At 37.1% G+C, this 15,131-nt stretch overlaps 1 protein-coding gene across 16 annotated transcripts in view; it reads right to left on the bottom strand.

The window, feature by feature from the left end:
* HORMAD2 (HORMA domain containing 2) overlaps positions 1-15,131 on the bottom strand; it is a 115,275-nt gene that overhangs the window by 93,655 nt on the left and 6,489 nt on the right. For 10 of the 16 annotated variants that reach the window (XM_055105938.2, XM_055105940.2, XM_003812011.7 and 7 more), the window contains 2 exons: positions 5,863-5,950; positions 876-1,017 (listed from right to left, as the gene is read on the bottom strand). In XM_055105938.2, the coding sequence (XP_054961913.1) occupies positions 876-1,017; positions 5,863-5,913 (193 nt within the window). In that variant the 5' untranslated portion in view covers positions 5,914-5,950. Of the gene's footprint in view, positions 1-875; positions 1,018-5,862; positions 5,951-8,805; positions 8,850-15,131 lie in introns of all 16 variants that reach the window. The other 6 variants (XM_055105942.2, XM_055105935.2, XM_055105930.2 and 3 more) reach the window with 1 other exon arrangement.

Below are 15,131 nucleotides of genomic sequence, written 5' to 3'. Positions count from 1 at the left end.
TCACCCAGGCTGGAGTGCAATGGCACGATCTTGGCTCATTGCAATGTCTGTCTCCTGGGTTCAAGTGATTCTCCTGCCTCAGCCTCCCAAGTAGCTGGGACTACAGGCGCCCAGCATAATGCCCAACTAATTTTTGTATTTTTAGTAGAGACAGTGTTTCACCATGTTGGCCAGGCTGGTCTCGAACTCCTGAACTCAGGTGATCCACTCGCCTCGGCCTCCCAAAGTGTTGGGATTACAGGCATGAGCCACCATGCCTGGCTGGTACTTGTTTTTATAATAAGAGAAGAAAAGGGGCCAGAAACAGCTTGTAATATAAGGCAATAAGATGATAAGTTTAAGAGCACTGAAACAAAAGGAATGAAAGAAGAAGACCTGGCAATTGAGAAAAAAGCCAGAACTGATTAGAATAATAATTATTTTAATATCCATGTTAATCAACAAGTGGGTTTGGCTTTTTTTCCCCCAGTATTTTTATATACGTTAACAGGGAGAAAAGTTTTTCACCTGGTTCCTTTGAACTTCCTCAATGCTAAAGTGTACCTTAAAGAATAAATTCAATTGAGGCACAACGTAGTGCAAATCTACAGCATTCAAATAGATTTTGATCTAGCTGTTGCTTTTATACTGGACTTGTCCAAACATTTCTTTTTTCTTCCATCTGTTCACCTGGCGTCTAGCTAGGAACTAGTAATTCCTATAAGTAAAATCACTACACACAGTAAAATTAAAATGGAAAATGGATTAGCAAATTGGTCTTGAAGAACAGGCCCTTAAGTTGGAATTAGCACACTTTGTGAGACGTGAAAGGTTTATTCCTGCTAAATAGAGAAAGGGGCTACAACAGCCAAAGAGACTAGTTAGTTTAACTTTACCATCCAAATGGCGTTCTCCATAAGAGCTCTCTGGAAACAGGCCCCTTAGGTATGTTATACATGAGATGGAAGTAGCAAAAAGTTTCTTCACCATTTTCAGTGACTCATGCTCATTAGTGATTTGGGATGGGAAAACTGTTTCCTGGAAAAACAACGGAGGTGAAAAAAGATTAGTATTATTTAATATATTCAGTTTAGCACATCATTACCACATATATGATGAAAAGATTTCTCAGGACTTCAAATTTGATATCTTTGAAGGTAATCAAAAAGAAATAGCGCTTTGAATATTACATTAAATTAGATCTTCATAGGCAAGGCAGAGCAGAAAGGCAGAAACAATTACCCAAGTAATTCAAGACTAAAACAATTTATTTCACAATGATCCATGAAACTGGAGTTTTACTATGATTATATAATCTTCTTCCCTCTCATACACTCCTCAGACCCCACTGCAATCTGGATTTTCCTCCTTTCCTTTCTAAACTATTCTCTCCAAAGTCACCAAGTACAATCCTATAGTTGACCTCTTCTCATTCCTCATAATATGTAACTTCTTTATATTATCTGACACTGTTACCCACATACTCTCTTTTCCTCTCCAAGGTGCCATAACACTACTTTGTTTTTTCACCTATCCGTACATATCTGTCTCAGTCTCTTTTATTTTTTCCAGTTGTTCTACTCTTTAAATATTGGTTATCCCCCAGGATTCTGTCTTCAGGCTTTTTCTCTTTTATAGCTGTCTTCTTGAATAATCTCATCTAGGTTCATAGCTTCAGCTACAGCCTATACAAAAAGGAATTCAGGTCCCTATTTCTGTTCTGAGTCCCAGTTCTATATTTTTATTTCCTGAACATCTGCACCTAAACCACTTTGTAGATCCCTTAAACTCAGTTTATCTCTGCCACCCCTGGCTAAAACCTGATCCCAAGTCTCATTCTCAGACTAGTGAATCAGCACTACTCCAGTCATCCAGGCTAGAAGCAGCTTCATCTTTGTCTTCTCTCTCCTTCATACCCCACTAAATTCTATTAATTCTCTCTAAAAGAGTTCTCAAATCTATTTTCTCCTTTCCCTGCTCACTGCCACTGGCTTGACTGAGGACATACTCAATTCTCTCCTTGATTACTGCATTACTCCTTATCTCTTTGCTAACGATTCTTTTATTCAACCTGTCTTCCATATTGCCATCAGAATTAATTTTCAAGGATACAAATCTTATCATGATACTGCCAGTGTTCATCCAGGAGAGAGTTCAAGTACCTTAGAGTGGGATTTGAGAACTGTCAAAATCTTATTCTTGTTTAGCTCTCCTGCCTCATCTTGCACCCCTTCCTCCCTGCCCACACTCCCTTATTCTCTCCCATGCACTCTACTGTCTAGCTATGTGGAATTGTGGCTATTCATCTACTATTCTACTGCCATGTTTTTCCATACTTTTGTGCTTTGCTTAAGCCAGAGCTCTGAGGAACACAAAGCTTCTGTAAGATGTCACATAGTGTTCTATAAAAAGTATCAATACTAGGAATAGCTTCCTGCTAAATTTTATGTGTGTATATATATACAACATAGCAAACAAACTTAAATCATTGTTCTTAAATGATTAGATAGTCTTCCTTAAGAAATAGTGTGCCATAAAAGGAATGTGATGAGAGCAACTGATATATGAATTTGTGACTTTTGCTTCAGTATGTAAGGGGTGTCTACCAAGAGTAGAATATTTGCTGATGGATAGGTTGTGCCGGTATCTCAAATTATCATTTCAACATATGTTTGACATACTATGTTTATTGTATACACAATGTTTACTGTGTTTATGTATTAACATAAAAATAAAAATTTGATCTGTTTGTCATAATTATTCTGTGAGGCTGCTTTTTGCTGTTTTCTTTAAGCCAATCACAAAATATGTCTCATGAATTCCAGCCGGTGTTGTGTCAATACATTATAATTTTAAAGCATTTTCTAAATATTAACAAATTAGACTATATTAAACTTTAGAACTTCATTCATTAATATACTATTAAGAGCATAGGTCTTACAAAGGACTCATATCCAGAGTGTATAAAGAACTCCTAAAATTCTTTAAGAAAGACAATCAAATAGAAAAGTGTCTACTTGTGTGAAAATAGACAATAAAAGAGCATACCCAAATGACCAATAAACAAATGAAAAAGTGTTTAAACTTTATCAGGGAAGTGAGCATTAAAATCACAAGGAGGCCAAGGGTGGTGGCTCACACCTGCAATCCCAGCACTTTGGGAGGCTGGGGTGGGCGGATCACTTGAGGTCAGGAGTTCAAGACCAGCCTGGCCAACATGGTGAAACCCCCGTCTCTACTAAAAATACAAAAATTAGCCAGGTGTGGTAAAAGGCACCCATAATCCCAGCTACTTGGGAGGCTGAGGCAGGAGAAACACTTGAACCCTGGAGGCAGAGATCACAGTGAGCCAAGGTTGCACCACTCCAGCCTGGGTGACAGAGTGAGACTGTCAAAAAAAAAAAAAAATCACAATGAGAGAATACTACACACCCACCAAAATGGCTAAAAGTTTTAAAAAGGATGTAGAATAATAAAAACTCCTAAACACTGGTTGTGGGAGGGTAAATGGGCACAACCTCTTTGGAAAAGTGCTTGGCAGTATATAATAAAGCTAAATATACACATATCCTATGACTCATATTTTACTTATAGGTATACATCCAACACATATGCTTATATGTTCACTATAGGACATGAATTAGAGTATTCAGAAAAGCATTATTGTAATAGACCCATGCTGGAAACCACCCAAATGCTCATCAACAGTAGAATAAATAAAACTGGGGTATACGCCCCCAATGGAATACTATATAGCAATGAGAATGAATGATCTATAACTATACTGAGTAATATAGATGACTCTCACACACAATGCTGAGCAAAAGAAACCAGATACAAATGAGTATTAGTATATGATTTCATTTATATAAAGTACAATAGCAGGTGAAACTAATCTATGGTGTTAGATGTCAAGGTGGTTTCTCTTGGTGGGGAGAGGTAATAATAACTAGAAGACAGCATGAGAGGGAGTGCTGGTAGTGTTCTGGTTTCTGATCTGGCTTCTGGCTTATAACAATGTGTTAAGTTCATAAAAATTCATTTAGTTGTACACCTATGCATTATATGAATATATACTCCCAGTAAAAATGTTAAGTGTTTGCTGGTCAAATAAGTTTGGAAAATGTTGTCTTATGCAGTTCTTTCAGCCAGGCATGCTCTTTTTCCCATTTCCAAAGTATGAAAATCTTAATCCAAATATGTATTTAATCTTACTACATTCTAGGTACTGTTTTAGGTTCTGAGACATAGTAGTGAGCAAAACATATAAAAATCCTCTCCCTCGTGTGGCTTACATTCTGTATCACTCTTAATTCATACTACAAGGATAATACTTATTACCAGTTAATATAATCTTTGAAGGCAGAGTGCAGATAAAGTCTGACTTTTCCCAGCATAGCCAGGGGACATGGCTAACTCCACATGTCCCTAGGCTTTACCTAGACTCTAATGGCTCCAAAGCAGGTAAGCTGAACAATTTTTAAAAATCAAAGAAGCATTTTATGACATTAAAGCCTTTAGCAAACCTAATATCTGACCTAAATCAAGTGCCTAAATTTTGAAGATATTTTTATTTTACCAATAATCTGTATTTTCCAAAGATTATTAAAGTCATGTAAACTAAAAGGCACTAAAGTTTTAATTTTTCTGACAAAATATTTGATTTAAGTGCTTATTTTTCTTTAAGCCAATTAATTAACACTCTTTTATGTAAACACCATACATGCAACACATATAAATACACAGACAGAAGAAGACCCAGTAGTTGTAAGATTTTTCGATTGCCAGTTTTTAAGTTTCTTAATTGGATTACTGGCTTCAGGGTGGAGTCCTTGGAAAAACAGGCCCAGGAAAGCATGTAGTTTCTAGGGCCTAATAAACAGGCACAAATGGAAGGTATAAACAGATCCCCAAAATTAAGGGTCTCATTTTTATACTAGATCCTGGATCCCCAGAAAAAGAGAGAGATGGTATAGGAAAAGACAGTGCAATGCTTTTACCATGCATTTCACTGCAAGGCAGCCCAAAGCCAGTCAGCCAATTTTGTAATCAGCCCATCTTATTTCTTATTCTGAGCCAAGGCATATGCTGGGTTCTCCTCAGGGAATTCTCTCCCCTCTACGCAAATTATCTTCATCATTCAAGGTCTGTCCACCTTCAGTCTTACCTCTTTCATGAGGAATATACAAACCATTCCAGTCCACATGAAATCTCTAAATAAATCCCTATAATTTGCATTGTCTTACTCTTTTTCACATATATATAAATCATATATCGCTTTGTATATTGACTTAACTCCTAACCAGATTATAAACTTTTGGAAGATGAAGATCATATTTTTGTATTTTATCAGTGAATTACACAGTATAATGAATATTATACTACATAATATTTAGTCTCAATGAATAAACAAAGGATGCATTAATGAATGTCATGAGACAAACTAAACTATATGCCTGGCCCTGGGATGCTCCTCTAGACCTCCTAGCATCCAAGTTTCTCTCAGTGCTCTCCCCTTCTGTTCTTATAATTACACCATGGTGTGCAACACAAGTTTCCTAACACTTTAGGAAGTGAATGTCTAACCAAGAACCATTCTCTTTAAACATCTTTTTGTTTCTGATTTCTTTTACTCTAGAAGACCTAAGTACATTACATAAACATGAAACAACCACCCAGTAAGTAACTTTGTAGAAATTTATTTTAATTTTCTGGTCCTTGGTCTATTAGGCAGTTAAAATGTACACATACTCTCCCAGAATATTATGTGCCAATTAACTGATAAAACTGCTGCTTAAAAACACACACACAAAAGATTAAAATAATAATTCTGAACTAACTCACTAAATGGTCATTGATTTTCTTTTAATTCTTAACAAATACCTTAGATGCCTTGTGTATTGTGATGCAGTGAGAAAGCTGAGCAGTGGCCATTGTAGGAATGTATCAGGATTATTTCAACAAGTCCAACCTATTAAAAAATAATTAATTAGAGACCTTGCCAAATATAATGCTTCCTCTCTTACTCTGCCCAAAAATGAAACTGAAAAAGTCTAAAAGCAAACAAAAAATTAAAATCAAAGACAGTTAAGTATAAACTGTTTTCAAGATTGTTCAGTTCAGAGAGAAATTTACCAAGCTACATTTTGAAGAGCAAAGGAAGAATGAATGCTAAGATAATTCTATCAGGCCCTATCTAAACGATAAAATGAATTTGAGTTGAAAAAGTACCTATTGTTAATTTTCCAAAGGAGAACTATATAATTAAAATTTGACCATACTCATTGGGAAATAAGTTTAATAAACATTTTTATCTATAATTTTGGCATAAGGTCTCTGGATGAATTTTTCCACCCACTCAATGAAAATTATAAGATTATTTATTTGTTCAAAAATATATTCGGAGGAGAAAATACATTGTAAATCACCTAGAGACTCAATATATATTGTTAATCCTTGTTATTCCCTCAGAGTGTAACAATATAGCAAAGGCTCAAAAACATTTCTTGAACTAACTTCAGTTGTAACTTATTTGCAAATTCAACTCAGAAGTTAATGTTTATACTTCATACGCATTAAAATAGTTATTCATTCAACTAGCTGAAAAAGAAATCAACAGAGAAATCTCATTTACAATACCTACCAAAAAAATTAGCTAGGAATAAATTTAAGAAAGTGAAAGATTGCTACAATGAAACTACAAAACACTGATGAAAGAAATTGAACACAAAAAGATGGAAAGGCATCCCGTATTCATTGACTAGAAGAATTAATATTGCTAAAATGATCATATTAATTACCCAAAACAATCTACAGATTCAAATGCAATCCCTGTCAAAATACCAATTACACTCTTCATAGAAATGGAAAAAAAGTCCTAAAATTCCTATGGAACCACAAAAGACTCTGAACAGCTAAAGTAATTCTGAGCAAAAAGAACAAAGTTGGAGGCATCACATTACCTGGCTTTAAAATATACTACAAAGCTATAGTAACCAAAACAGCGTGGCACTGGTGTAAAAAGAGATACATAGACCAATGGAACAGAATAGAGAACCCAGAAATAAATCTGCCTATTTACAACCAGCTTATTTTTGACAAAGGCACCAAGAACATACATTGGGGAAAAGATACCCTTGTCAAAAAATGGTTCTGGAGAAACTGCATATCCACAGCAGAAGAATGAGAGACCCCTGTCTCTCACCATATACAAAAATAAACTCAAAATATGTTAAAGACTTAAATGTAAGGCTCAAAATTATAAAACACAGGAAAAATGCTTCAGGACATTGGTCTGGGTAAAGATTTTATGGGTAAGACTTCAAATGCACAGGTAACAAAACCAAAAATACACAAATGAGATTATATCAAACTAAAAAGTTTCTACACAGCTAAGTAAATAACCAACAGAGTGAAGAGACAGCCTATAGAATGGGAGAAAACATTTGAAAACTATTCATCCAAGAAAGAATTAATATCCAGAATATACAAGAAGTGCAAGCAACTCAAAAGCCAAAAAAAAAAAAAAGCAAAGGATCTGAATAGACATTTCTCAAAAGAAGGCATACAAATGGCTAATAAGTATATGAAAAAATGCTCAACATGATTAATCATCAGGGAAATGCAAATTGAAACCACAATGAGATATCATCTCCCCACAGTTAGAATGGCTATTATTAAAAGGACAAAAAATGGCCAGGCGAGGTGGCTCACACCTGTAATCCCAGCACTTTGGGAGGCCGAGGTGGGTGGATCACCTGAGGTCAAGAGTTTGAGACCAGTCTGGTGAAATCCTGTCTTTACTAAAAATACAAAAAAAAAAAAAAAAAAAAAAAAATTAGCCAGGTGTGGTGGCATGTGCCTGTAGTCCCAGCTTCTTGAGAGGCTGAGGCAGGAGAATCACTTGAACCGGGGAGGTGGAGGTTGCAGTTAGCCAATATCTTGTCACTGCACTCCAGCCTGGGCAACAGAGCAAGACTCCATCTCAAAAAATGAAATGAAATAAAATAAAATAAAATAACAAAAAATAACGAATGCTGGCAAGGATGCAAAGAAAAGAAAATTCTTATACACTGTTGGTAGGAATGTAAATTAGTACAAGCATTATGGAAAACAGTATGGAAGGTCCTCAAAAATCTTAAAATAGAAATACCATATAATCCAGCAATCCTACTATTGGGTATTTATCCAAAAGAAAAGAAATCAGTATATGGAAGAGATATCTATACCTCCATGTTTATTGCAGCACTATTCACAATAGCCAAGATATGGAATCAACCTAAGTGTCCATCAACAGATGAATGCATGAATAAAATATAGGCCGGGGTGGCAGCTCATGTCTGTAATCCCAGCACTTTGGGAGGTTGAGGCAGGCAGGTTGCTTGAGCCCAGGAGTTCAAGACCAGCCTAGGCAACATGGTGAAACCCTATCTGTACAAAAAATATGAAAATTAGCTGGGTGTGGTGGCACGCACCTATAGTCCCAGCTACTTGGGAAGCTAAGGTGGACTACTTGAGCCCAGGAGTTCAAGGCTGCAGCACAGTGAGCCATGATTGCACCACTGCACTCCAGCCTGGGCAACAGAGCAAGACTCTGTAAAAAAAAAAAAAGAAAGAAAGAAAGAGAGAGAGAAAGACAGAAAGAGAGAGAGAGAGAAAGAGAAAAAGAAAGGAAGGAAAGTATATATATACACAATGGAATATTATTCAGCCATTTAAAAAAGCATGAAATCTGTCATTCACAGCAACAGAGATTAACCTAGATGATATAATTTTAAGTGAAGTAAGTCAAGTACAGAAAGATAAATACCATGTGTTCTCACTCACCTGGGAGCTAAAACAGATGAGCTCTCAGAAGTAGTTATTAAAAGCTAGGAAGGGCAGCAGGGAGGAGGTTGGATAGGGAGAAGTTAGTTAATGGATATAAAATTACAGCTAGATAGGAGAATAAATTATATTGTTCTATAGCACTGTAGAGTGACCACAGTTAACAATGATTTATTGTATATTTTAAAATAGTTCAACACAAAGAATGATAAATGTTTGAACTGATGAATATGCTTTGACTTGACCATTACATATTGTATACATGTATCAAAATATCACTCTGTACCCCATATGTACAATTACTGTGTGTCAATTAAAAATTTTATAAATGATTATTCAAAAATGGAAAATAGTAAGTTGGTAAGGATGTGAAGAAATTAAAACCCTTATGCATTGCTGGTGGGAATGAAAATGGTGCAGCCATTGTGGAAAATAGCAATGGCATTCCTCAAAAAGTTAAACAGAATTACCATATTATCCAGCATTTCCATCTCTAGGTATATATTCCAAAGAATTGAAACCAGGGTCTCAAACAGATACTTGTACACCAATGCTCATAGCCACATAATTCACATTAGCCAAAAGATGGAAACAATTCGAATGTCTATTAAAAGATGAATGGATAAACAAAATGTGGTATTTACAATGGAATATTACTCAATTGTTTTATTTGTTTGTTTTGTTTTGTTTTTGAGATGGGGTCTCCTTCTGTCACCCACAGTAGAGTGCAATGGCGTGATCTCGGCTCACTGCAACCTCCCGCTCCCAGGCTTAAATGATTCTCCCACCTCAGCCTCTCGAGTAGCTGGGACTACAAGCATTTGCCACCACACCTCGCTAATTTTTGTATTTTTTGTGGAGATGGGGTTTTGTCATGTTGCCCAGGCTGGTCTTGAATGCCTAGGTTCAGGCAATCCACCCGCCTCATCCTCCCAGTGTGCTGGGATTATAGGCATGAGCCACCACACCCGACCCCTATTCAATCTTAAAAAGGAATGAAGTTCTGATACATGCAACAATGTGAATAAATCTTGAAAACATTATGCTAAGTGAAAAGCCAGACATAAAAGGACAAATATTATATGATCCCACTTATATGAGGTACCTACAGTAGGCAAATTCACAGAGACAGAAAGTAGAATAGAGGTTACCAGGTGCTGGTGGGGTAGAAGGAATAAAGAGTTTAATAGGTATAGAGTTTCTGTTCAGGATGATGAGAAGGTTTTAGAAATGGATAGTGATAATGGTTGCACAACATTGCAAATGTGCTTAGTGTCACTGAGTTGTACACTTAGAAAAGCTGAGGTGTTGAGTTTCATATTACAGTTTACCACAATAAAAAAGTTAATATTTAAAATACATCTAGTTTTCACCCTTATTGTTTTGTTAATATAAAAAAGAAGCAGTCGGGCATGGTGGCTCATGCCTGTAATCCCAGGACTTTGGGAGGCCAAGGCGGGTGGATCACGAGGTCAGGAGATCAAGACCATCCTGGCCAACATGGTAAAATCCCATCTCTACTAAAAATACAAAAATTAGACAGGCATAGTGGCAGGCGCCTATAGTCCCAGCTACTCAGGAGGCTGAGGCAGGAGAACGGCGTGAACCCGGGAGGTGGAGCTTGCAGTGAGCCAAGATTGCGCCACTGCACTCCAGCCTGGCCGACAGAGCCAGACTCCATCTCAAAAAAAAAAAAGAAGAAGAAGCAAATTTTCCCTTTTCTTTACAAAGTCTTAATTTAATTTCAACTGGGGCTTCTTTTCAAGGTTTTATGAAGTTCTGACCAAAATACTTGTAAAATAACTTCTTTAAAGATATTCCATTCTGGATCACCAAGGATAGCCTGTGACCGGTTTTTGTGTATCCATTAATGCAAGATTCTTGAAGATTTTCCCAAGAAAAGAGGGCAGAATTATTTGCGAACACTGCCACAAGGTGGTGATAGAGATTATAAATAGGTGGTAATATTAAATTTCTTTCAAATTACTTCTTCAGAGGGGCACTAGGGGACACTCTTTTACAATATTTTATATATGAGACTGAAAACCACCAATAGTTCTTTAACCCTTAAAGATTCCAAGCTATCTTTACTTGATTTCAGACTATAACCTTCATATCTAATACATCAGTTGTCCCCCTTAAATTTCAAAAAATAAAATGGGAAACAAAGTAGCTCTAAGAGTTTAAGATCTAGTCCCAGCCCATTAAACCATAATACACTACCCACTACTGGGGTAGTTATTAGTCTTAGACACAATAAATAAGAGAAATCATGATTTTCTAGAATAGTTTTCTATATTAGTATAGAATACTAATATTAATAAAACTAATAAAACTTAATAAAACTTACTTTTTAATTTTTAATTAATTTTTAAATTAATTAATTAACTTTTTAATTAATAAAACTAATAAAACTTACTTATTAAAACTTAATAAAACTAAATAGTTTTCTATATTAGTAGGGTTTTTTAAATTTCTCTATGATCATAGACATTCTGATGTCATTTCTAGGGAATCAAGCTCTGAAAATAGCATCAGCCAATTAGAACACAAGGCATACATCCATATTTTTGCAATGTATGGATGGCCTAGATTAAATTAATATTACCATTGAAAACTCTGAGGCATTCAGGACACTTGCTTTTGAGAAAGGATTCAAGCTGGTTAATATTAGCATTTGGTAAATTCCTTAGGAATTAACATTTATAAAAGTAAAATTAAATTTTATACATATATGTATATATGTATATATGTATGTATATATGTATGTATGGGTGTATATATGTATATATGTGTGTATATATGTATATATGTGTGTATATATGTATATATGTATACATAGGTATATATGTATATATGTATACATAGGTATATGTGTATACATATGTGTATGTATACATGTGTACATACGTGTATATGTATACATGTGTACATATGTGTATATGTATACATGTGTACATGTATACATATGTATATGTATATATACACATATACATATCTGTATATGTGTATATATACACATATACAGATATGTATATGTGTATATATGTATGTGTGTGTATATATATATGTATAGAGAGAGAGAGAGAGAAATAACCAGCAGTATAATCTAGTAGAAAGAGCCTTTAGAGTTAAGGAACCTAAGTTCAAATTCTGACTCAGTTACCTAGCAGCTGGCATGGCCAGGCACAGTAGGAGATAACTGGATCATCTGGGCAGTTTCTCATGAATGGTTTAGCACTATACCCTCAGTGCAGTTCTTGCAGTAGTGAGTGAGTTATTGCAAGATCTGGTTGTTTAAAGGTGTGTAGAACCTTTTCTTTTTTCCTCTCTCTCTCTCTCCTGCTTTGGCCATGTAAGATGTGCCTGCTTCTCCTTTGTCTTCTGCCATAATTGTAAGTTTCCTGAGGCATCCTCAAAAGTCAGGCAGATGCTACCATGCTTTCTGTACAGCCTGTGGAACTGTGAGCCAATTAAACCTCTTTTCTTTATAAATTACCCAGTCTCAGAAATTTCTTTATAGCAATGCAAGAACAGACTAAAACAGAGCTCTTCTTTTTTACTTCTACCACACACTCCCTGGATGAACAAATACACTCCCATTGTTTCAAGTATAACTTCTATCCTATTGATTCTTATGTGTATATCCCCAACCCAGGTCTCTCTCAGAAGTTGCTGACTTGTTCTTCTAACTGATCATAAGACTGTTCCACCTTGATGTTCTCAACACATTTGAATGTGAATTATTTTCCCCAAAAACTTACTTCTGTTCCCTCACTCAGTGAATGACATCATCACATACCTAGTTGCTCAAGCACAAAATCTGTGACTCAACCTTAATCCCTTCCTCGTTCCCATGTTCCATCACCTTAATATTTCTCAAATGTAGGCCAGGCACAGTGGCTCACGCCTGTAATCCCAGGACTTTGGGAGGCTGAGGTGGGCGGATCACCTGAGGTCAGGAGTTCAAGACCAGCCTGACCAACATGGAGAAACCCCATCTCTACTGAAAATACAAAATTAGCTGGGTGTGGTGGCACATGCTTGACCAACATGGAGAAACCCCATCTCTACTAAAAATACAAAATTAGCTGGGCGTAGTGGCACATGCCTGTAATCCCAGCTACTTGGGAGGCTGAGGCAGGAGAATCGCTTGAACCCAGTAGGTGGAGGTTGCAGTGAGCCAAGATCACGCCATTGCATTCCAGCCTGGGCAACAAGAGTGAAACCCTGTCCCCCTGCACATACATATATATATATATCTCAAATGTGTCCAACTCCTCACTTTAGCCAGGTTGTTGTCATCTCTACTTTAAATCAACCAGTCTCATCTTTTGCCTGTACTGCTGCAACCACCAATTTCCTGTCACTGGTATTCTCCTTCTCCAGTCTGTTCTGTATATTGCAGCCAGAGTTTTTAAATTACAAACTCGACTATGCATTTTCCCAGATTGAAATACTTCAATGGCTCCCCACTACTCTCAGGATAAAATCTAAAACTCTTACCATGGCTTCAAGATTTGACTCATGCCTCCCTAGCCTCAGCTCTATTTTCCCTTATACTTTTATTTACCAGGTATTCTTACCTTCTTTACCCCAAAGGACTATATTCCTTCTAGCTCTCAGGATTTTGCAATATTCCTTCTGCCTGAAACATCCTCCTCCATTCCCAATTCCTACTCATCTCATAGATATGGTGTATTAGTCCATTCTTGCATTGCTATAAAGAACTACCTAAGACTGGGTAATTTATAAAGAAAGGGGTTTAAATGACTTACAGTTATGCAGGCTACACAGGAAGCATAGCTGGGGAGACCTCAGGAAACTTACAACCATGGCAGAAGGGGAAGGAGAAGGAGGCATGTTTTACACGGCCAGAGAAGGAGGAAGAGAGGGAAAGGGGAGGTGCTACACACTTTTAAACAACCAGATCTCATGAGAACTCATAATTACAAGAACAGCAAGTGGGAAATCTACCCCCATGATCCAGTCAACTCCCACCAGGGCCCTCCTCCAACACTGGGGATTACAATTTGACATGAGATTTGGGTGGAGACACAAATCCAAACCATATCATATGGCTTAGTAAAATTTCCTTAAGGGATGACTTCCTAATTCCCACTACCACTATTACGAAGTCTGGGTTATGTGCCCTTTGCAATATATACTGTACCATAGTTGTCTTTAAGTATCCCCTGACCTACTGTGAGCTAACATGAGAGCAAAATTGTGTCTAGCTGTTGTGTCAGTCTAGCTCATTTTTATATTTTAAAGTTTTATTTATTTATTTATTGAAAAGGACTCTCACTGTGTCACCCAGGTGAAGTGCAGTGGTATAATCTCAGCTTACTGCAACCTCTGTTTCCAGGGTTCAAGCCATTCTCCTGCCTCAGCGTCCTGAGTAGCTGGGATTACAGGTGTGTGCCACCACATCCAGCTAATTTTTGTATTTTTAGTAGAGATGGGGTTTAGCCATGTTGGCCAGGCTGGTCTAGAACCCCTGACCTCAAGTGATCTGCCCACTTTGGCCTCCCAAAGTGCTGGGATTACAGGCATGAGCCACTGCACCCAGCCTTTAAAGTTTTTTTAATAGGTATAATTCAGTGGGTTTTAGTATATTCACAAAATTCTGCAACCATCTGTTTAATATAGTATAAACCATCAATTGAGTGTATTCACAAAATAATGCAAACACTATCAATTCCAGAACATTTTCATCACCCCTAAAAGAAATCCCATGCCCATTAGCAGTCACTCCTATTCTCTCCTTTCCCCAGCCGCTGGAAACCACTAACCTACCTTTCATCTTTATGAAATTGCCTATTCTGAACATTACATATAAATGAAACCATACAATATGTGATCTTTTGTGTATTGTTTAGCTCATTTTTTTTTTTTTTTGAGACGGAGTCTGGCTCTGTTGCCCAGGCTGGAGTGCAGTGGCGCAATCTCGGCTCACTGCAAGACCCACCTCCCGGGTTCATGCCACCCTCCTGCCTCAGCCTCCCGAGTAGCTGGGACTACAGGCGACTGCCACCATGCTTGGCTAATTTTTTTGTATTTTTAGTAGAGACGGGGTTTCACCATGTTAGCGACGATGGTCTCGAACTCCTGACCTCATGATCCACCCACCTCGGCCTCCCAAATTGCTGGGATTACAGGCGTGAGCCACCACGCCTGGCCGTTTAGCTCATTCTTGAACTCTCAGCATCATCACAGTACTGGAAGTAAATAGGTACTCAATAAATATTTGCTGAGGCTGGGCATGGTGGCTCACACCTGTAATCTCAGTATTTTGGGAGGTCACGGTGGGATGGATCACTTGA

The sequence above is a fragment of the Pan paniscus genome, chromosome 23 (assembly GCF_029289425.2).
Source record: "Pan paniscus chromosome 23, NHGRI_mPanPan1-v2.0_pri, whole genome shotgun sequence".
NCBI lineage: Eukaryota > Metazoa > Chordata > Mammalia > Primates > Hominidae > Pan > Pan paniscus.
Note: the sequence above shows the minus strand (reverse complement) of the source record. Positions and strands in the feature narration are given on the sequence as shown.